This window comes from Uloborus diversus, chromosome 6 (genome assembly GCF_026930045.1).
Source record: "Uloborus diversus isolate 005 chromosome 6, Udiv.v.3.1, whole genome shotgun sequence".
Taxonomy (NCBI): domain Eukaryota; kingdom Metazoa; phylum Arthropoda; class Arachnida; order Araneae; family Uloboridae; genus Uloborus; species Uloborus diversus.
The window spans coordinates 108,570,817-108,594,226 of record NC_072736.1 but is presented as its reverse complement, the minus strand read 5'-3'; the positions used below and the strand labels follow the sequence as shown (position 1 = coordinate 108,594,226).

At 32.2% G+C, this 23,410-nt stretch overlaps 2 protein-coding genes across 3 annotated transcripts in view; both read right to left on the bottom strand.

The window, feature by feature from the left end:
- Positions 1-10,634, bottom strand: part of LOC129224409 (SEC14-like protein 2) — a 38,762-nt gene extending 28,128 nt beyond the window's left edge. Inside the window, exons 1-9 of one of the 2 annotated variants that reach the window (XM_054858857.1) lie at positions 10,491-10,634; positions 9,440-9,521; positions 7,567-7,636; positions 4,905-4,948; positions 4,752-4,811; positions 3,538-3,631; positions 2,272-2,366; positions 697-775; positions 537-617 (exon numbers count right to left, since the gene is read on the bottom strand). In XM_054858857.1, coding sequence (XP_054714832.1) covers positions 537-617; positions 697-775; positions 2,272-2,366; positions 3,538-3,631; positions 4,752-4,811; positions 4,905-4,948; positions 7,567-7,636; positions 9,440-9,490 — 574 coding nt within the window. In that variant the 5' untranslated portion in view covers positions 9,491-9,521; positions 10,491-10,634. Of the gene's footprint in view, positions 1-536; positions 618-696; positions 776-2,271; positions 2,367-3,537; positions 3,632-4,751; positions 4,812-4,904; positions 4,949-7,566; positions 7,637-9,439; positions 9,522-10,040; positions 10,120-10,490 lie in introns of those variants that run through there. The other variant, XM_054858858.1, reaches the window with a different exon arrangement.
- A 5,384-nt stretch (positions 10,635-16,018) lies between these two features.
- Positions 16,019-23,410, bottom strand: part of LOC129224111 (SEC14-like protein 4) — a gene marked incomplete at its 5' end in the record, with an annotated part of 53,029 nt that continues 45,637 nt past the window's right edge. The window contains 2 exon segments of the mRNA XM_054858520.1: positions 16,019-16,497; positions 19,562-19,874. Coding sequence (XP_054714495.1) covers positions 16,391-16,497; positions 19,562-19,874 — 420 coding nt within the window. The 3' untranslated portion in view covers positions 16,019-16,390.

The window sequence follows — 23,410 nt, the reverse complement described above, 5'->3', positions numbered from 1 at the left end:
TGTAATATATGCTACAAAAGATCATAAAACATAGAATAAGCATTTGAAATGATCAATAAAAAATTATATGTTTTGAAAAGCATCAGAAAAAAAACTCCTCGCCTTTGCAACGAGAATCCATGGTTGGAAAAATGTCCAGGTCCACCTCTTCCAATCTCTATTTGTTAGTGTTATCAATCTCAAAACGAAAAATTCTTGCATAGATAAATAGATAATAATAAGCAGAATGTAAAGAGGCAACTTAAAAAAAAAAGTGATTTTATAAATTGATTAGCAGCTATATTTAAAGTTCATGTCAGGTATCCTGGATACAAGGTCAGAGTTCAGCTGACTTGAACCAGTTATGAGCTGGATCAGCCGATGCTCAGCTGACCCTAACCAGTGTTGAGTTGAATCAGCGGATGCTCAGTTGACCCTTACCAGTTATGTATAATCTTTTACAGGTAATTTATAAGAATAAAACTTATTTTATTTATCTAAAGCGAACGATCTTGGAAACAGAGCTATAATTTGACTGAGATATTAAAAGCACTTACTATTTATAAGATAACACGCCTTCATACGCTGTGGATAGTTTGAGAAGTAAGCAAGACTCAGGTAAATCAACGCTTCCAGAGCTTTTAAAAGAATCATAAAGCGTTAATTAAACTTCAACCAATTTGAAATACTCATAACTGAAAGGCATATTTTGCTTACCTTTTTTATCTGTGGCTCTTGCAAACGTGATACCTTCAATATCATATATGTATGTAACTTGATAAATGTCTTTTTTGCGCTGAAAAATATTTTTATAATTTCATTTCAAAATTATTCTTAAAAAATAGTTTCGTATTCAAAATTGAATGAAAAAATCTCTTCCCCTGATTTAAATTTGGGATTATAAAAGCATGGATTTCAATGTGATGCATAAGCATTGATAGTTAAAATTCCCAGAGAAGTAAATTGATATTCGAAATAATAAATAGAGAAGTTATTGCAAGGACTCGAGTTTTAATTGTACGACTCGCACCATAACTGCTGACATTTTTTAAGTTTCCTTTTCTACTGTTATTTGTGTGCATTATTTGTCACACTTTTTTTTTGTAAATACGTAAACTTCCATTAAATATGCTTTCCTATTTGAAAGAATCCATAGAAACGTTTAAATAAGATTTTAATCCAGAAATGTTGAGGAAAAATGCATTTAATTGGATTGGTATGAGCGATTGCGAGAAAAACTGCGTCAAGTAATTGTTTTAATAACTTATTTTAGACAAATAAATACGTAACCTACTTTTCTTCGTGGTTGTTATTCATGTAGTTCTTCAGGATTTTTCCCGCGTGATGGGAGGAGGGGAGAGAGAAACAAGTCAAACGTTTCTCGGGGGAAGGATGAACGCTTGATTGTAAGTCTTTATATGCACGTTACATTACCATAAGGGGATTAGCAGCAAATACCATTCCATACTCTAGGGTTTGTAACACATACCATAACCATACTAGAATTTTCAAAATAAAGCACTATTATACTAGAATTGGAGCAATGAATCCGTTCTATACTAGGATTATCAGCATATACAGGGTGTTCCAAAAATGACTGATACATTTGAAAAATCAATAAAAACTAAACAGGCAGTGATAGAAATATACCGTTAGCTATGCTTGGAACAACAGTAAATTTTTAGACTGACAAACTTTCATAATTAGTTACAATGTTCCTTAACAGCTGGCGCCGCAGGTATTTTAAAAGGTATATAAAAACCCACTCTGAACTATCGCCAAAATGACCGGTATATTTGAAAAATCCATGCTGTCCGTTTAGTTTTTATTGATTTTTCAAATATACCGGTCATTTTGGCTATCTTTCAGACTGCGTTTTCTTTTATATCGTTCAAAATACCTGCAGCGCCATCTGTTGAGGAACATTGTAACTATTTTTGAAAACTTGTCTGCCTGAAAATTTACTGTTGCACTAAGTATAATGCAACAAACGGTATATTTCTATCGCTGCCCGTTTAGTTTTAATTGATTTTTCAAATGTATCAGTTTTTGGAAAATCCTAGGCTTGGCAATGAATTTTCTGGGGTAACCTGCAAATCCACTCTCGCTAGCTTTTTTAGACCACTCCAAGAAATCTTTTGAATATCAAGACAATTTTCAAGCATGATCAAACTGGATTCAGCATCTCTTAAAACGTGTAAATATTTTAAAATTTGAAATCTTGAACTTTGATGAAATTAATAAATAATTACTTAAAATAGTTGCAAATTATAAAACAAGCATACGTTTTACCTTTTTGCTTTCTTCTTCCAATAGTTTCGTGTCTGTTTCATTTATATGTAGAAAAAGCTTTTCCATGTCAGAGAACTTGAAGCACAAGAAGAGACCTATTTCAAGCAAAGAACATTTTTTAGTAATTTAAAAAATTTAACTTTTCGATATAAATTGAAGCAATTAACATGCGAATTTTGAAAATGAAAGATTATAAGAAGCTTTATGCATAACATGCAATATTTTGATGACTATGGGTATATTTTTAGTTTGGTGTGGGTTATCGTACTTTACGCAATAATTTACCGCCATTCAGCCAAAACCAAAACAGAACTACATCGAAAATACTGACGGCCCGGTCATCATATCCTTAGGCTACTCTTTGTCCTTGTTATGGATTCATTAGTCTAGAATAGTCAGTGACTGAGTTGCAGGCAGGTGTTTTCTCAATGAAGCTGATATTACCAACAAACTGGTAGCTAAAATTAATTTGGCACACCAGCGAGAGTTTGCACGCAATGGTGCGGTTCAACTAGAAAATGAAGGCGAAATGTTATGTAATAAGAAGTTACCACTCTTACGCCAGGGCTAAGGCAGAACTGCATGCAAAATACCAACAGCTCCGTTACAATAAACAGTAAGTTACCTCTCCTGCTTAAGGCAGGGGTGGATACAGAAAACAATTTTAGGAACTCCCCCTCCCCTCCATGAACAAACCTACGGTTTTGACTATGAAGCATTTCTGAAATTGCTTGGGTCAATAAAAAGCACCAAATCCGCCATGAATAAGGCACCTAGATAGGATAAACGTTGCAAATTAATTTCATAAGCAATGAAACGTATTAGTTCAAATATTAACTTTCAAAAATAATTAATGAATTGAAAAGATACTGCAATTGTTTACATTTCATGCATGAAGTATTTGAGCACAATGTGGACAAATACTGTCGACTGTTTAGGGGGGGGGGGGGGGGTTATAACCCCCATGACCCTCCACTTGTGCTAAACTAATTCCAGTTGCCATTTTGTTGGCACTCTCAGCTTCAAAGAGAAAACATCTGTCTGCAGCTCGGTTATTGACTGTTGGGTTTAACAAGGACGAAATTGCAGAGTATGGATGTCGTATAATGTTTGCTTTTGTTATAGTGAAGTCGAAAAGTGTGATATGACCTATAGACATGTTTTTGAAGGCGGGTTTTGAGTTATCGGTCATGCATAGAAATATTTTCATGAAAAACTAATCACATGAAACAACTTGATAAACTAATTTTAACTAAGAAAATGTACCTTTAAAATCTAAGCTTCCAAGAGGCCAGTACTTCACCAAACAACCTTCTTTGTCTCGTCCGAGTAGTGTATGGGCAAAATATTGCTTCAGCAGCTGTAAGTTTAAACTAAAAATTCATTTTTATTCCATAAGTAAGCAAACATTTTCCAGACTTTTAAAAATTTAAATACATAGATAAAATTTTTGGTTTAAGCTCTTAAACCGATGTGCGTAGTACCAAATTTATTATTCGCTTAAATTTGTCATTTTTTTTAATCATTCAGTTATGGGTGGAGAAAAAGTACCCCATATTTGTACTTTTACCCAACAAGCAATGTGAGTTTGTTACAACAACAACTTAACTACTAAATTAGCTCCTCAATAAACTATTAACTACTCAACAACTAACTATTAAACTACAACAACTAAATTATTTGGTCTAATGATGGAAAAATGACAAGCGATGATAAAACGATCAGAAAATAATCTCGGAATTAAAGTGTATTTCTTATTCAGATGTATGCATTATAAATATAAAGCATTCTTTTTAGCAATGTAAAGTGTATGGCATATCACGCATTAAAACCAGTTTAAGACACTTAATACGTGTGTACTAGACTTTCAACAGTACTGAGCAATGATTTTTTTCTTTTTTTTCTTTTTTTTTTTTTGAACTCTTACTTATCTTCAAATTGTGGTGCTATTTCGAACGATTTCTGAGAATTCATTTAACCCTTCAAAAATGTCAACTTTGACAATTGATTTAGTTGCAATTTAGTTAACGCAATTTATTGAATTAGTACTAAAGAAGTCTAAATGATATCAAGAGTTTTTTATTAAAATATTTCAAACCAAACGAGCTTTCTAACCCTTTTTGAGAAAAAAAAAAGACAACGAAAATTATCCGAAGAAACAGTAATTAAAAAAGCAAATAAACTTCTTTGCTTGCTTTTTTGACCAATCACTAATAAGTTTTAATGGACATTTAATTTTTTAGAAGCTTTCCACATTTAACGAATGTGACATATTTCTTTATTGATTTAGTTTATACTTTTTTTCTTTTAGAATTAGAAAATACTACAAATTACCAGGCTACCAGCAAACAATAAATACTTTTTTTTTGTCACATACTATCACCAATTTGTTGAAGCGTCATGATACAGAAGCGTTATTTCTTTGTAATCAAGAGAATACAATGTCTTTGAATTATATAAATTAAAGACTGCAATCATACCTCAGGCGGAGTATAATTTTTCATTTCTTCTACGTTTTTTTTCTTTCTCCATTTCACATGCTAAAATAAAATAACATGTCACTCCTTATTAAGAAACTTAGCATGCATAGACAATGGAACGAAACGTAAGTTTTAAGAGAAGTGTTTTCTTACTTTCTTCAGCATGTTTTCAGTTGCATCCAAATTGAAATTTTGCTCTAAAAAATAATTTAAACATACGCATTTTAAAAATCACACATTAATGAAAAAGACAACATACTATGAACTAAAAGATTATTTCATTTACAATATCGCCTAACTCCCCGAAATCAGTACATTAAATTATATCCGTTTTTGGATTAAATTATTGGAAATAAAATGAATTAATTATCAAGAGAACATCAGAATCACAGTTGATGAAGGTATTTTCACATAGTGATATTTTCTAGATGATTTTAACTTGTGAGCAGGGCCTGATTACCCAAAAGGCTCAAGAAACTTGAGCTTCCCCTCAGAATTAACAGGGTGCCCAAAAATGACTTTAAAGTTTCAGTTTCTGCTTTTGAATGTATTGTGAAAAGTTTTCAAACATTAGGACTCGCTAGATAAAAATTTTGGCAGAATTTTAAAAAGTGAGGACACAGTTCATAAAAAATGGTAGCAAGCTATTTTCATCTGTGGAATTCGCCCCCAACTTTTTTCACACTTAATAAAACGATATACTTTTTCACACTTGATAAATTTTATGAAGTGATAGATCTGAAACAACAATTAACCACCCTTATTTGCTGCGAATGGGAGTACAAAAGTATGTAATGTACAAAAGTTCAATATGTCTGGATGGGGGGGGGGGGAGAGGAAAAAAACTTTAAGGGGTTACTTTACTTCAAAAATGATCAAACGGTCAAAAGAATTATTATTGCTTCTTTCAAAATTAAAACTAGTCCAAAGACAGGGAAGAAGTTTCATTGCTTTAGTTCAAATATTTAAAAAGTTATGAGTTGTTTAGGTCATTCTCGTTAGGTGTTCTTATGCTAAAACTTTGAATTGATTTTTTTTTTTTTCTTCTTGGTGATCGTTTTTTTTTTTTTTTTTTTTGTGTTTTCATGTTTTTAGAATCCCTAAGGATTTTTTCCTATTAAAGATACAGCTTTAAAGTAATACTTTTTGCAATTAGGATAATATATTTAACAAAACTGTGCATTGGATAACCATTTTATAAATTACTTAAATATTTAGAGCATGTTATGCCTTGAAAGAAAACGATTATTTACATAATTAATCACAGAAAATTTTCTAATAAACACAAAAGCAAATGAATGCACAGAATTTTAGAGATGATGATTGCGATCGTTTAAAAAAAGTCGGCCATATCTTAAAATTTTGAAAATAACTTATTGATTACGAAATAAGTATGCATGTTAGGGTTTAAAAGAAAAATAAAATTTACTTAATTAAAAAAAATTGAAACGTAATGTGACCCCTTAACTGGAAGTCTGCTTGACCGTTTTTGGAAATAATACATATAGCATTTTAGTGAGTTTTGTTTCAATGTTCGTAGAATTTTTAGAAAATATGCACTGAAAATGAGCGGCCCTGAAATGAAGCCCTGGAATCAAGTTGGGAATTTTCGAGTTTTTTAGGTTGTTTAATCTTTGTTTATAACAGCTGTTTAGCCTACCAGTTGATTAGACGCTATAACCTCACGGTTTTTTTTTGTCATAAATATTGTGTTTTGTTAAAGTGTTATAAATTTCTACATATTTTTGCTGTTTCATTCAATCCGGTCACTTTTTATCTTTTTGTTATCCATGAATATTTCTCCACGGAAGAGGCAGGCCATTGTGACATTGAGTGAAAATTTGATTGCACAACAAAAGAAAAAATGATTTGTGCTTTGCTAAAAACATGGTTTTGAGATCAAGAATTCAAAGAAAAGTGCAAAATTAGTTGATTCTATGCTCAGTAGAATAAAAGTGGTGCTGGACAAAAAAAAAGGGGGGGGGGGGGGGCGGGGGCATACTAAGTGGTGATTTTGATTTTATAAATATATGATGTAAAAAAAGGAAATTTGAAAAAAAAATTGCCTTTATTCCATTAATTCGCACAAGGATGTATCTTATTTCCATTCGAAAGTAATTCAGGTTTTGTTTTCATGTAAATGTAGTATAAACTTTAGGTGCTACTGCTACCTACAATTGCTCATAAAATGCGAATGCGGGGTACTTTTTTAAGGTTTTTACATACACAGATCAAATTTATTCACGGTTTATCAAGTTGTGACTGCCTTTCAGTGAACTAATAAAAGTTTTGCGGGCAAAATGCACTTTTTTTGATTCAAATAGTCTGATAAATCAGAATACACTACAACGTAAATAGATGTAATTCAAGATGGTCCTTCAGAGAGGGCTGCAACATATTATCTGTCAACTTCAGTGCTTTCAGTCATGCGGCATCATAAAGAGGGACGAGATACAAGTTTTCTGAAAGTTGATTGACTGTAGCATAAGACTATACATGAGTCTTGGGTACCAAACTAGTAATACGACGTGTTTGTAAATATCATATCTGCTGGTGTTTTTTTAAACAATCACCTGTCTGTACAGATACTTTAAAGAGTGTTTATTAAAAAAGTATTATCAAGCAAGAAAAAAACTTCATAACGAACACTAAATAAATTACTATGATGTAAACTTTTTTTTTTTTTTTAAGAACATCAAATGTGACTGTTTTTTTCTCTCTAAAATATTACATCACTAAGTATACATTTAAACAAATGTGCAGGACTATAAGTTGAAAATATGGAAAAAGAATAAATAAATAAAGAAAAAATTACCTTTCAGAAAAAGATAAATCTTGAGATCGTTGCATGATTCATCTAATTCATCCTTCATCCTTGCTTTTAACTGCAAGTTGATAAAAATAATTTTAATACTTGAAATTTAAATAGCAAAATTAACGTTTATTGTATGAAATTGCTAATAATAATTACGTTGGACCCGACCATACTAATATAAACACAGAAAGAATTCGTTTGTCGTAATTTCATTATTTTCTGTTCAAATATTAAAATTAACGTTTTCCCATGAATTTGTAAGTATAATCTTGTAGACAGAAAAAACGAATTTGAACGCAATAGAAAAGTAGTTTTCTGCAATTCTCTAAATTTAAGAAAACAATTCGCTATGATAATTCGTGATTCACAAGACTCTTTACATTAGCTTGAAAGTTCCCCTTATGACTGCTAAATTATCAAGGTTAAGCTTTTCAAAGATTGAATTTCTGTTTAAGTCATATCTAGTGAATAGATAAAAATGGGAGCGTTTCCTTCAGTCAAAACTGCTACTTTTAGTCACTGAAATTCATAGTATAAGCAAAAAAAAAAAAAAAAAAGACACATGGAGCAAGAATTTTTTTTCCCTCAACAGTCATTTTTTATTTAAGTTTTTTAACGTCCGATTTTGGAAATAAGGCGGGGTCTTTATGACGTCACAAGTGATGTACTCTGACGCGCTACTCCATTGGCGCGCTGCATGTTTACGCTTGCTGTCAACCGCGTTGCCAGTACATGAGAATGAAGAAGCGAATTAAATATTGCGCTCAGCGCGAATGGCATTTCTTTACTTCTGATGTCATGCGCAGAAGAGTAAAAAATTGAACCAGCTTATCGATTAAAATCATTTAAAAAAATATTAAACTTTGTCAAATTATTTTAAAAAGATGGTTCAACCCCATATTTTTAAGCATGCTCTTTCAGACAAAAAATACTTTTGAAATTTAGGAAACAACTCAATTAGTTTGAACCTTAGTGTCGCACTGCTTCTTGCGCTTAATGCTACGAATACAACAATAAAAATGGATGTATGATGCAGTCGTCAAAATGAAAAAAAAAAAAAAAAAAAACCTTCTTTGTGTTGAGTAAGCATGTGCTCGGGCTTTAGAGCAAAATATAGGTTTTTTCTTTAGAAAACAAAGAAAAATCTTTAAATGAGACTCCTTGTTGAACAATTCTATTTGAATATCCAACCCCCAATTTTATACAAAGTTTCAATGCGAGAAAACCCAGACAGAATTTACCTTTCTGAGCTAGGGGAAGAGGGGTCGGCGGCGTGATATCAGTTCATACGTCCATACATGTATATGCCAATGTGAAAATTCGAAATCTGGTGAATGTCGACATTCACATACCAAAGACATCGGTTGAAAACCAAATATTTCCGATGAATCACCAGTGAAAGTCGACATTCTCCAATTTTGGGTACAATTACATGTATAATATGCCCTATTTGGATTAGACATGGCGTAAAAACAAAAGCTCTGAGGGAATTGACCTTCAAACACCCCCTTTGGTGTTACTCTGGAGAGATTAACATCAGGATACACGAAACTTGCAAAATGTATTTTATGCATTACATTTCTATGCATTTTATCCATTTATCAAAACAAAAGTTGGGAGCTTTGGGATCAAAGTACTTTACAATGTTGTTTGAGTGCAGCAAAATTTACCAGTCAGAAGACCAAAAATGATTTTCACAAAATATTTTTAAAATAACACCAATAAATTCACAAAGAAATAAATATATAAATAATAAAGCTGCATAGGTTTTAAAGAGAATTTCTCTTCCTTTTATTTTATATCAGCAGTTTAAATGACTAATCTTTTAAAATGCAAGGTGGTTTACGCATGAAAAAAAATGAAAAAAACTTACTTCATTTACACATTTGATGTCGTTGGGACTCATTAATTCCTTTTCTGGCATCTTTCAGCAAGGATCTCAATGCGTAAAGCGCCTAAGAGCAATGAAATCAAATTTATAATTAAAGCACAGATTACACGCAAATGCATATGTGCACCTGCAATTGCATATTTTGTCATCTTTTGACTTTAGTGCAAACAAATGCTTGAAACGATTATTATTATTTTTTTAACGTAAATGCACATTACTCTGGTTTTTCACTTGTTTTAAGATTTTTATTTTACTTTAGCAGAAGTTTAAAAGATATTTTACCCTTCAGCAATCATATTAATTGAAAAAAAAGATACTCTCTTGCAAAAGAAAACCGTAAAAGATTTCCGAAACGTCACTGATTACGTCCGGGTACAGTTCGGGATTGCAAGGGTTTACTCCAGTTTCCTGAGAAAAATAAGTTTTTTTTGGCGGAAAAATTTCCTGAATTGCAACAGGCTCCACGAACGTAGAATTTTTCACTGTGGTATGCACTATGATTTAAATATTTTAAATTTACAATGAATTGTATTTTTCGTTATCACTTAAAAAATAAATATTTAGCTTCTTTATTAAATTTTACTTCATCAGCTTAGTCGATTCATCCAGATTAACTGAGCACCAATTCAAGAGCGGAATGCAGCCTCCGGATAATGTTAGCTCTGGAGAAATTTCCTGAAATTCTGTCTTAGTTTTGGTCATATTTGCTTTAGGAGCAGTCCTGATAAATCAGGAAGGTGCCAAGCTATTACTATAAAAGTTTTTGCATATATTAGTTTTTACGAAGGTTTTTCAGCTACTCCAGAAACTGGACTGGCTTTGATTGGGAAGATTTCCGAATTTTTCAGAAAGATTTCGCGTTAGTTTCAGGAAGGTTACTAGGTTATATCGGGAAATTTCTTTGGCTTTTGCCAGATATGTTACTGGCAGAAATTAAGCACATCAGTTGCCATATATGTAAATGATATTCAAACAATTTTTTTTTAAAGAAATTGCAGTTTAAAGCTTTTAAAAAACATAGGACATTACTTACCAAAAATGATCAAAAGTTCTGTGAGTTATTTCCAAGAAAATAGTTGGTAGTAGAATGACAGTTGAAAGACAAAAAAACGATCCTCAAAAATTGTTTTCAGTATAACTGTTCAGAAAAATATACAAATTGTTTTAATAAGTATGATTTGAGAAACACACACACAAAAGAATTGACCCGGCCTTGACCAAAGGAGGAAGTGGATTTTGTTTAGATAATCACATGATTTTCAGTCTGTGAGACAGCAAAAATGAGGAAACCTCCTCAAGCCTGTTCAAATAAGCGATTAAAAAACGAAATGTCACATTTAGAGAAACAGAAGGAAAATAAACTGCACCACACATAATCCGGTTTGCACGTGCAAAGTAAAATCGTAAATTGACGAAATTTGTGAGACTCGCGATGTCGTCACGCATGTTTTTCTCCCTTTTTTAAAAAATATTTCTCAAAGCTCATCTCGTCAACTTATTTCAATAATTACCAGCGGTTTACATTTTCTGCAAATTGTATATTAAGGATTATTTCAAAATGTTTATAAAAACTTAATCTGTGTTAGGCATTTTACTCTTAAAATACACGTGAATTTGAAGTTAGTTGCAAAATAGTTTCACAACTCTTAAAGTTATTTATATTTTAAAAAGAAAAAAAGGTTCAGAGAGAAAGGGTTAAAAGTTCTCTCTTAAAAAAGAACTCACATCCCCCCTTGAAAAGGTGAATGATCATCTTCATTAATAATGCTCACCGTTTAGTGTTATCACTTTAGTCCAATGCTAACAAAATCATCTGAAGTTACTTTCGCACTGGTGGACGAAATTACACTCCAAGATTTTAATTTTAACTCCAACTTTTTTTCAGTAAAAAAAATATTAAAAATTCAAAAATTGTTCTAAATTCATTATGACTCATTAAGTAAATTTAAAAAAATGTAATTTTAATATTTTATCATTTCGTGAAACCCTGTAAAAAATATTTGTAAAAAGATAATTTGAAGGCAAAACGTGCACTAATATTATCATTAGTGTTCGTTCGTTGTTTTACTTTTTAAAATTAATGGCAAAAATTTAAAATACACAGCTTGAACAATTTATAAACCTTAAAATTTTGAACTTATTGCACTTATAACATAACTCAGTTAAATGTTATCTTGCTGAAGTAAAGATGAATGACTGACAAAATATTCTTAAATTTTGTATAACTCAGATATTTAATAAAACATTTAATGTAATTTAAAAATATGGGCAACTTTAAACTTCTACGAATGCTTGAAAACTGGAAAAAGGTATAAAGTCAAGAGTAAAACTTCCTAGATTACATTGAATGTGTTTTCGAGGGAATACATTTAAACCCATAGCATGAATCAGTGTTGGAATAAACGATATAGTTTGGTTGCTTTATATTTCAGAATTAATAACAGACGCTGAAATACAAATTAGTAATGAAAATTTTTATACTCTAAATTTCTATTTCGTTCCTCAAAACGTTTCATTGCTGAAAAATTAAACACGATTTATCATTCTTTTTTTTAAATTTTTATTAAGTCAAGTGACAGACACTTTATTACTACTTTAAAAAACGACTTTAGAAAGTACTATTTTCTATACAACTTTCATTTTTCTATTTTTCCGTATTGTTCCAGGTAAACTTTTTTCAATACTTTATTTAATATTCAGATCGATTTGAGGTTTTAAAATGCCCGTTTTCTGTTTTGTTGAGTTGTTACATCCTGTTCTTCCTACATTGAAATTCAATGGGTTATGAGATGATTTGTAGTGGTGCGTTATCGATGAGAAAGCATCAATTTTCAAAATTAAAGCATCAATACTATCGACATAATCTGAACAACAAAAATAAATAAATGAAATATAATTAAATAGAAGTATTCTACGGTTGCATTTTTACTTCCTTTTACAAAAATGGAAGTATTGTATTCGCGAAAAAATTTTCACTCAAACATCGACCCTAATTTCCATTTTGCTCACCCCCGAATGAATATTGAGTTTTTTTTTTTTCGACTCGACCACACTTGGATAAGTGTCTAAGAACGTATAGACACGCAAAAATAACCATTTTGACTATTCCCGAGAAAAAAAAAACAACGAGTTTTCTCGTGACGTCTGTATGTGCGTACGTGCGTATGTATGTCGCTTAACTTAAGAACGGAATATCCTAGAAAGTTGAAATTTGGTACGTAGACTCCTAGAGGGGTCTAGTTGTGCACCTTCCTTTTTGGTTGCATTCGGATGCTCCAAAGGGAGTCTTTTGACCCTTTTTGGGGGGAAATCATTGTTAATTTCCATGTAAACTCAAGTGGTGTTATAATTTGGCAGACACTTGGCGATATATCGCCAGTCTTTTGGTCGCCAAGTCTTGTCGCCAACTTGGAGACAAATTTGGCGATTTTTAAATTTTTTTTTTTTTTTAAATTTGGTTTTAATTTGGCCACTGTTGGTGATATTTAGAGAGTAAACTATTGAATCACATTAAAATTGCCAATAATTAGAAAATGACATTAAATTGGAGTAAAAGGAAGTCATGTGATGCACACATCAGCTCGTTTATTTATCATCTGCTAAATTTAGCTTATCTTTTATCTTCAATTCCAAATGATAATTGCCAGTTAAAAGGCCCAAAAAATTAATTATGGTCATGTATGCCCATAAGTAAAATACTTATTGTATAGTTATGAGCACATCAACTGAAAAGGGTCTTAAATATCTTAATTAACGATAAAAATATACTTGTATGATAGAAAAAAAAGCTTAGGAATGAATACGTATCAATAAAACTGTATTCTGATAAGAAACAGCGTTTTAAAGTCCCAAGAAAGAAAACCTTCGAAAACTTAAATGCTAAGAAAATTCATCAAGAAGCATTAAAACTAAATATTACGCTAAAGACAAAAACTGATTAGATACTGTTTGCAAAAAATATTGTAGGTTGTGTTTTCGAAAAAATGTTATTTTGAGAATCCGCTGATGGGTGGGAAGTAAGCAAAGCAAATCTTTAAACAGTGGCGTCTCTACGAGGGGAGCGGAGGGGGCAGTCCACCCCGGGTGTCTGGGGGAAGACACCCAAAGTGGAATTGCAAATTTTTTAAAAATATAAATACTTAAGTTCAGAAAATTTTCCACTTTTAAGAAATATTTTTTATTCTATCGAGCGCAGTTGCGTCCCGACGGGGAGGAAGGGGCTCCTGCATTGAGGGTCACTATCTGAAAGGGGCTGATACCAAATTGGATTTGAGAATTGTATTGTTTCATGTTAAAACATGAAAAAAAATTTTATTTCCCTTTTTTGCGTTTATAAGAGGGCTGAGACGGGGGAGGGGGTGACACCACAAAATACTGACCCGGATGTCACCCATTCTAGGCATGCCACTACCTTAACTTCATGTACATTCTGACTCTTGAGATTCATATTTTTATGAAGTCGGTAATCTGGGTCTTTTAAAATATTTAATTTAGTGTTAATTCTTGTATTCGCACTAAAACATGGTTTCAACATCGATGTAAGCAAAACTACAGTATCTTTCCTTAAACAAGGTCTACAACTTAGATTATAAGGTGCAGCTATTTGATCAAACTTAAGGACATACATTAACTGCAAATCTAGAAGTTGTATGAGATTAAAAGCTAATATTATATTTTGTTAGCTTCGAATTTTTTGGTGCTTTATAATCCATCAAAGGATAATGAGTTAAAATGAATGGTGTCCTTTTGTTTCCTTTGTTCACAACGTTAATGTTGTGTCCGATTTAGCTAAAATAATTTTTGGTGAGCTTCGAATATAATGGTGCTTCATAATACCGTCAGTATACAAGGAGTTTAAATGAATGGTTTGTTTTCATAATCATTTTGCGCCGCGCTTAGGGTGAATATAGTAATGTTGTGTACGATTTAGACAAAAGTATCTTTTGTGATCTTCAAATATAATGGTGCTTTGTAGTAATGATATTTGTAGATAACGAGTTAAAATGAATGGTGTGTTTTTCTAATCTTTATTCACAACATAAAGTGTGAGTAGTGAAATGGTTGCATTTATTCGTTTAGATGTTTTCCCTATATCCCTATTCCCTCCTGATCTGTTATTATTATGTACCTACAGTAAATATCCAGAACATACTAAAACGGACAGTCATTTAACGTGCATACTGTGTAAAAAAAAGGCGAGTTAGAGTGCAATAATATATTTTTGTAGATCTCTGTTTTGAATGCTGCGCAGCGAGAGAAGCTACTGTCCCGCCGGAGACGGCGAATCATGTCAATAACAACAACCCGGAATGTTGTTGACCTTAAAAAAAAGTTTCATATACCTTGTCTCAACTTATAGGTAAGTTTGTTGAATCCATAACTCATCAATTCGGACTCAAAAAAGCATCACCAGACAAGAATTGAAAACGACTGCAGAAACATCTTAAATACAGTAAACAAAGGTAAAAAATGGCAACTAAACAAAGACGTGACATGGAAAACAACTGGAGAGGTTACAACCAAAGACCACGAAAAGAAGCAGTTGCTTCAATTGACAACAGGGCGTGATTGCCTTGCGGGAGCATTTGAACAGGATAAGTATTCGGAAAGGCAATGTATGTCCAATCATCAACTCCGGAACTATGACTCTGACCATCTCCTGATCTGTGCAGGAGCAGATAGTTTTGCACAAGGAGAAAGAAATATGCCCTAACTATATTGGGATGAAAGGGACCACATGATTAAACGAAACCTGCTTTTTCCTTGCCATTTGATCCTTGCAACTGTCCCACTGTTCGTTATTATTCTCCCATTCTTGACTTTCTTTTTGTCGTTTGTTTCTTTCTTTTAAATGTATTTTTCCAATATTTACTCTTTTTTCTCTCAGTACGTTGCGATTTCTGAATGAATTAATATTCCAAAAATGCCTTATTTTAAAATAAAATAATAATTTGCACAACCCCTATTAGTCTGTATTACTGAGGTACTACTGTAATAGCTAATAATAACAACAACAATAATAATAATTTTCTCCTTATTATTATTATTATTCTCGTCACTATTATTGTTGTTATTACATTTATTATTGTTGTAAATATTTTTATGATTATCATTATTATTATTATTCCTTCTACTGCTTGAGCTACTTAACTTGAATTGGTACTTTCTTTTAAATTGAATAAAATATTTCAAACTAGTGTGGTATCCACACGGCTTTGCCCGTAGTAGAAAATTAAAAGATCTTTTGGTTCATCTGTACATTTACGAATGATGTATGGTGAATTTCTTGCCAATTGTCTGCCCATGTTACGGTTCCACGTTATGATAACTTGGTAATTTACTCGTCCATCTTATAATAATTTTGCTGGGGAAAATGTTCTTTAAATTAGAATGGAGAAAGAATAAAATCGAATTTTCGAAAAAATCGCTTCAAGGTGCTCACCGCCATGCTACAAACTAACTTTGTGCCAAATTTCATGAAAATCGGCTGAACGGTCTAAGCGCTATGCGCGTCACAGAGATCTAGGCATCCAGACAGTCAGAGATCCAGACAGACTTTTAGCTTTATTATTAGTAAAGATAAAAGATCAATAAACCATCAAAAGCAACAGATTCTTGTAGCTGAACACTCTTCTTTACTCTTGATATTACTGACAAAAAAAAAGACTGTTGCAATTATTAAAAAACATCCGTCTACTGTATTAATTATAAAAAAATGAGTCAACAAAATAAAAATTTCAGTGATTATTACATAATCATCTTTTATAAAAATGATACAAATTAAAATGATGGCAGGCAAATAATTATATAGTTCATATTTTACAAGATAAAAGTCTATGTACAACAAATGCTCTAGGGACAAGAGATCCAATGTTCTCCCCTTCGAATGGTCTAAAGAACAGCGACCTTTTCTTCGTAGCCAACTCACTATTATTACTTTAAACTCCTCTCGTTCTGCTCTTTCGGACTAATAACTGCAGTTTTAAAGTATATTTCTTTTGACCTCAGCCAACTGTAGGTGTTGTCGAAAATCATGACATCTAAGTAAAGAAGAGATGAAAAACTATATTAAGGAAGAACTATATTTTAAATTTATGTGTAGTTTATTAATGCGCTCATAGAAGCTAAAGTTTAATGCATGCAGTGGCGCACGCACGGAGGGGACAAAGGGGCTTAAGCTCCTCCCAGAAGCCAGAAGGAATTTATAAAGGGTCATCAACCCCTTGGACCAGACCAAAGGGAATGCATAAAATAACTTTTTTTGGCTTTTAATTTTGGAAATTTTCTCGAAATATGCCCCTCATTTCACGAAAGAAAGCTCCTTACGAACCTTATAGCCCCTCCCAGGAAAAAATCCTGGGTGCGCCAATGAATGCATGTATTCTGAGCTTGTCACGAAACATACTTAAAGAAAGTGCAGGGAGTTTCAAAATAAATGACCTGATTTCAAAAAATCATAAATATTCAGATTTTAATCCATTTCATTAAATAAGGTGTGATTCGAATGGGAAAAATCTCGAGTTTTATAGAGTTGCCGACAGGTAGCGCTAACTCTCTTTCTTCGACCGTCATTTCAATGTTTGTGAAAATGGCGACTGCATGACGAAAATCGTATTGTGTTCTACGCTTCGAGTCCGAAGTGTGAGTCTTTAACACCGGTTCAGCGTGATTTTCGTGAAGAATACCCTGGTGCTGAACCTCCCGCCTGAAGACCATTGGAAGATGGTATAAACAATTCAAAGATACAGGTTGTTTGTGGAAGCAGTGGAAGCAGTCGATGCAGACATGCTTGCAAAAGTTTGGGACGAATGTGACTACCGTGAAGACATATGCCGTGCATCCAAAAGTGGACATATTGATCACCTTTAAATTTTGTATGTAAAAAACTTGATTATTATCCATGCAATATAAAGTTAATTTGAAGTGTCTATTTTCAATAGTTGTCATAATATACGCATTTCAAATCGGATCATTCTTTTCGAAACACCCTGTATTTTATTAAACATATACACTAGAGACGGGCAATGTCGTTCTTTTAAATGATCTGTTCATCAGAGGATCGTTAATTTTTTTGAGCCGTACATTGAGCTCGTTCATTTCAACTACTTCATTTATTTCAAAAAAAAAAAAAAAAAAGTTGCAAGTGAACTCTTTACGAGAATCACTTTCACGTCTACATTAAAAATGTTTCATTGGATAACTAATATTCGTTTAAGAAAAAACAAGTAAAACTACCCAGCAGTAAGAAAATATGCCAGTAAAAACTTCATTGAAAATATTTTGTTTAGGTTTAGATGAAAAAGAAATATAGCTTATTTTGTAAAATATCTAAAGAAATCTGACATCTGTCGGCTGAAATCTTCAGAAATCTGATATTTAAAAAATAATAAAAAATTGAACATTAATTTCTTTTCTTTTTTAGGAAATCAGGTGCTCACGTGCTTTAAAACGAATGTGACAAAGTGGTCGGAACTTTAAGAGGTAACAAAGTCAACATAGGTTTTGCTGAATCACATTAAAACCGGAGCGGAAAATCTTTCATCATGAGGTGATAGACATTCTATGGGAGCTCGAAGGAAAAAAAAAGTTCTCACGCGTCAGTTGCTGAATGCAGAAAAAAAAAGAAGCTTGTTTTAACATATTCATGTAATAGTGTTTTGTTGAATGCTATAATGTTAAGAAACATGCCCTTCAATGTAGTGAACAATCTGGCCTTTTTGGTGCCCTCGTTTTAACATGGCAAGATAAAGCCTTCGTCTGAATTACAGAAGGGGTTTTTTGTTGCCCGAAAACATGTCTCAGCTGAAACTTTTCAAATTTTACTTCAATTGCATTGGTTTATCATCTAAAAATAACAATTTTATTGCATGCGCTAAAAAAAAGAAACCATCAAATTTACTGTAGAACGTCCTATATCTCATGAAGAATGTATTTTTGCCTCCGAATTATCTAGGTGTACTTTTTCACCACTTAGAGTTTTGGCCATGTTTTCAATCCTTCCTGTATAAAAAGAGCCTAAAGCCCTGAATCGTAGAGTAAAGCAACGACGCGTCTGCCATCTTGGGGCTAAACGATGCTTTCTTCTAGATCTGCTGTGGTGAAGTAGCGTGTTTTGCTTCTTGGTTGTGGTTTCCGATTAACTCCATGCATGGCCGCACTTGATTCGCTTACGCTTTACGGGCCTAGACAGTTGACTTTTCTGTGTTAAACCGATGCAACTAGTAGCCTAAAATGATCTGCTCTTGAAATTCTCGAAAAATGTGAAACTTCATATGTCGCCTATTTTGGCTGCAATAGGCGCTGAACCCAATCCTGTGTATCCACCAATCAATGAACATTTTGATTGTAAGAATGGAAAAAAGGGATAGAGATCCTATATAGGGAGAGATTGGACAACGGCACGCGGATCTCCGCCATGTTTAGTCCAAGTTTTGTCAGCTCGAAATGCTGCGTTGTGTGAGTTTTTAGTTTTCCTACGGAATATAGAATATAGGACATGATATCTTTAAAGAACAGACTGATTTTCTTTTCTCCTCGTATTTTCATTAAACTGAGTGAGCGCCAAGTCTGGCAATTCGGCGGCAGTTGTTTCGCATCGTCATACCGCGTACAAAGAAATTTTGTTTTCTCAAAAATTTGTTCATAAAGATAGAAAACAAACAGATATTTGTGATCTGCACATTGCGTTTCATAATATCATAACTAGCTTCCAACTTTTTTCGATACAATTTGCAGTGATATTTGGGGCAGAAGATGCATTACGGTGTACGGGAAGTGAGCATCTTTAGACATAAGATGGCCGCCGTTCCGAAGTTGTCCAATCTCCCCGTATTTAGGATCTCTAAAAAGGGATTGCCAGTTGCGCCCTCTTTGTTGCCATGAATTTCAGTGATTGTCACTGCCTATAAGCGTAAGCGAATCAAGTGCGGCCATGATCAATGTTATTCGCATTCAGGGAGCAAAACACGCTACTTCATCATAGCGGACATAGAAGAAAGCATCGTTTAGAGCCAAGATGGTAAGACGTGTCGCTACTTAAGCTGCGCTCTAACTCTTTAGAAAAAAGCAACCACCGAACACAATAACAAAACAAGACATGCTTACATTTTCCGGCCTTTTCGCATTTGTACATGCCCGTCTCAGCATATTCGTCTGTATCTATTCTCTGAATCGGAATTAGCTCAGTAATTTTTTCTTCGCCTGCGATGATTTCTTCTAAGAAGACGCCAAAGCCGATGTCTCGAGTTTTGGTTTCGAATTCCCATTCGAGGAAAGATCCGGGTTCCTTTACTCCGATTTTTTCTTCGTGGAAAGACGCTCTCCCCAACACAACTTTTTTCACTCCTGGTATATTAGCGAGGGATCTTTTGCTCCTGTGCATGTAGTATTTCTCTGGAATTTTCCCGCCAAAATTGATCTGTAAAAAGCATTTTTTTAGATTAATCATTTTCAATTTCTTATAAAACGCTGAAAATCAATGGAATTATGATACGGTAGATTAATTATAATGTGTAACATGCGACAGGTTTAAAAACAAATTCGTGGAATAGAGATGTTTTTTGTCCCTTCTTCTTTCCTTTCATCCTTTTTCTTTATTTCTTTTTTTCCATAATAAAGCACTCTTGAATTTGCAGACCACAACATGCAAATTTTGTTTACGAACGAGCGAGGTTTTTTCCCTTTCTTCTTCTTTATTTAAAAAAAAAAAAAACGACTCGAAGACCACTAAATACTTGTGAAAAACATTTGCCGAAACTGGGGGTTTTCACCCATTTTTTACAAAACATATTAATAACAATAATAATAACTGAATTAATAGAACTTAGCTTGGTGTTAGAGAACTGTTACAAAAAATATCTAATTGTTAACCAAAAGACAATTAGTTACTGATTATACAGAAGCAATAAAGATTGCTGAAAAATCAAAGAAATATACGAAAATTAATCACAAAAGTCACGTAAATGATTGAAATGTTTGTATCATGTAGACAGAGAGAGAAAAAAACCGAACACTCGTTGGTATTCGAAGACTATTAACACTAGAAACATGTGTAAAGTGTTATTTTTCTGAAATAATGTACTCTTCTTAATTCCGTTAAATAATTATTGTTATTAAGGGGTCGTCTTCGCATTAAAACAAGCATTAACTTTAAATTTTTCTACCAGAACCCCCCTTTTTTATCACATATTTGTGACCAGCATCATCATTTAACTTTGCATACAAAATTTTGTTTTATTTTCTCCAGCCATTGCTTCATAATTTGATTGAGAAGATATCATTCTTGTAATGTTAAATATTTTTGATATTTTTGCAAAAAAAAAAAAAAAATACCGAGTCACCTTGGTTGCGGGAAATATATATTTTTTTAATTTAAAAGTAAAATCAACCCAACAATAAAAATGACATTAACCACATCAAAAATAAAATTTTCAATTTTTTATGAATTATGAAATTAGTAATTAAAAAAATATGACCTGGAACCATATTCAATAACACTATACAATAAAACAATTATACTCTGTACCAGGGTTCGCCGATATGTATCATGATATACCTGTATATCTGACATTTATTTTGAAAATATCATTTTGATATTTTCGATATTTATTTTTTGAACTACGGTGTATTTTCAATACAAAAAATATATTAACCATAGTAATATTGTTCATTTATTATTAAAAATAATTAAAACGTTATGTACTATATTTTCATGTTATTAACATGTCATTAATATAACAAAGTAATATAATATTTCTTTTTTACTTGCACTTTATATTCATAAAATTATGAATTCTGTTTCAAATTTAATTCATATTAAAAGCGATTAATTAAATATTAAACATTGGTCAGAAAAAAAGAAAATGTCTCATGACTGTGCACGGATTAATGCATATTATTTATTTCTGAATCATATAACTATAAAAGAAAGTAACGGAAGAAAAATGAGTAAAACAGCTAATGGGCAATTCCACAGAAAATGGGAAAAGGTGGCAGAATTTTAAAATAATCTTTTTCTCACAATTTTGATATCAATGGAAAGGTAATTATCTGAAGTGTATAGAAATAACAAAAATATGCAACAAAAGCAAAATTAATTAGAGTTCTGAGGCTTCAAATCAGGTTGTTATGACCATGTTCTTACGAGTAACTTTTTTAACGACTTAAGAATGGCTGTTTGACATTTACATTGTCGCATTTTTCAAATATTCTCCCTAGAATATACTTTTCAGAACTCTCTAGAAGAGTTTTATACAAAAAAATTGCATTTTCACTGCAAAACTTAATTTTTAGGGATTTTTTCATATTAGGCATTTTTGTAATTCTACGTCCGACACCAAATTTGCTGAAAGTTTATATTATGTGAAACTGAGTGGAGATTTTTACAAAATATTTTGTCTGCAAATAAACATTTTATATGGAATTAAAAATAATCATTTAAATTAAATTTCAAAAAACTAGTTATGCTTAAATAAATGGTCAGAAAAATTTCTACGTCCGACACCAATATTTTCCTAATTGAAACTAGGTTTATAAGTATACGAAAATTCCTGGTTACATTAAATAATTCACACATGCTATTCATGCCTAATTATGTATTTATATTTATATTTTACAGAACATAAATTTAAAGAACATATACACAATATTTTGACTGGGGAAAATATCTGAAGATAAGAAATGAGTCTCATATGTTTATCAATAGCGATTAAAGTAGTAATGTGTAAAATTATGAATATTTAAGAAGTATTAGGGTTCTCAGTTCAAAAATAACACTCCTCCCAGTTTTCACTTAAAAACTCTCAGGTATTTTTGGTGAACTCACAACAACCCCTGTTTGTGGCTAGAAATGCTCAGTTTCGTTTTCAACAATTTGTAACCAACATCCAAATTACTTATTATTTGTTAATGAGTTAGATTTTTCTTCATTAAAATTCTACAAATCAATCTTCATTTCTTTTCACCGTAGAGATTGAGATTTTTGTTGTTTACATAGAGATTGTAAAAAAAAAAAAAAAAAACTTGACAAAATGCGTCTAATCTCTCTTGTTCTCGTTATAGTATTTTCCTTATTTTTTGAGTGAAGACTTAAAATACAAATTTCCTGGAATGGTATGCAGATATTGATACATTAGGGGTGTCCATCTCCCCAAAAGCAATGAGATCCCCCTTGCCCCCCCCCCCCACCAAAAACCCCCCCAAGAAAACCCAGAAGAATAATATTTTGTCAGAAAAACAAAGAAATGTCTTGAAAAACATTCCTTGTAAACAAGTTCTATGACATAACTTGGGCCATAACCCCCCCCCTCCCTACATTCTTTTTGCATAAAATTTTTTAGTTTCAAATTATTTCAATTTTCACAAAATCATTTGATTTTTCACAAAAAATGGAGCCCCGGGAGAAATTCTGCACAGACTCCTGTTACGCATATTTTCCCCTTTTTTATGCTTTAAAATACCATAATATATAATTCCATAAACAAATTAAGAGTTAAACAGCTTTTTAAGATGTTTATTTCATGTCAGATGTTGTCTGCTTTGCACATTCTACGTCCGACACCAAGCGAAAAAAAAATTGTGCTATTTATCCGTGAATTAATTTGGTGAAAAAGGAAAAACTATTCATATTTCAGCTCTACTTTTCAACATTCAAGTAGTCACAAAATCTGAAAACAGTTCATTGAGCTGAAACTTGGGTTTTTTCAACGTACGTCAATTTTCAGTTCCCCTTTCATCTACGTCCGACACCATGAGGTTTTTATTTTTGATATTTATAGTTTGAATTTTTTTTCAGAAATTCTGTAAGTTTTTATATTGTTCCTACATACAGTGGCTCCCAAAAGTGTTCGTACACCTACGACTTTCAATGAAATTGGCCATTATCCATTGGTTAGAATTAATATTTCGGAATAATTATTTTATTGTAAGATCTATGATTTGTTTTTAACAAAACTA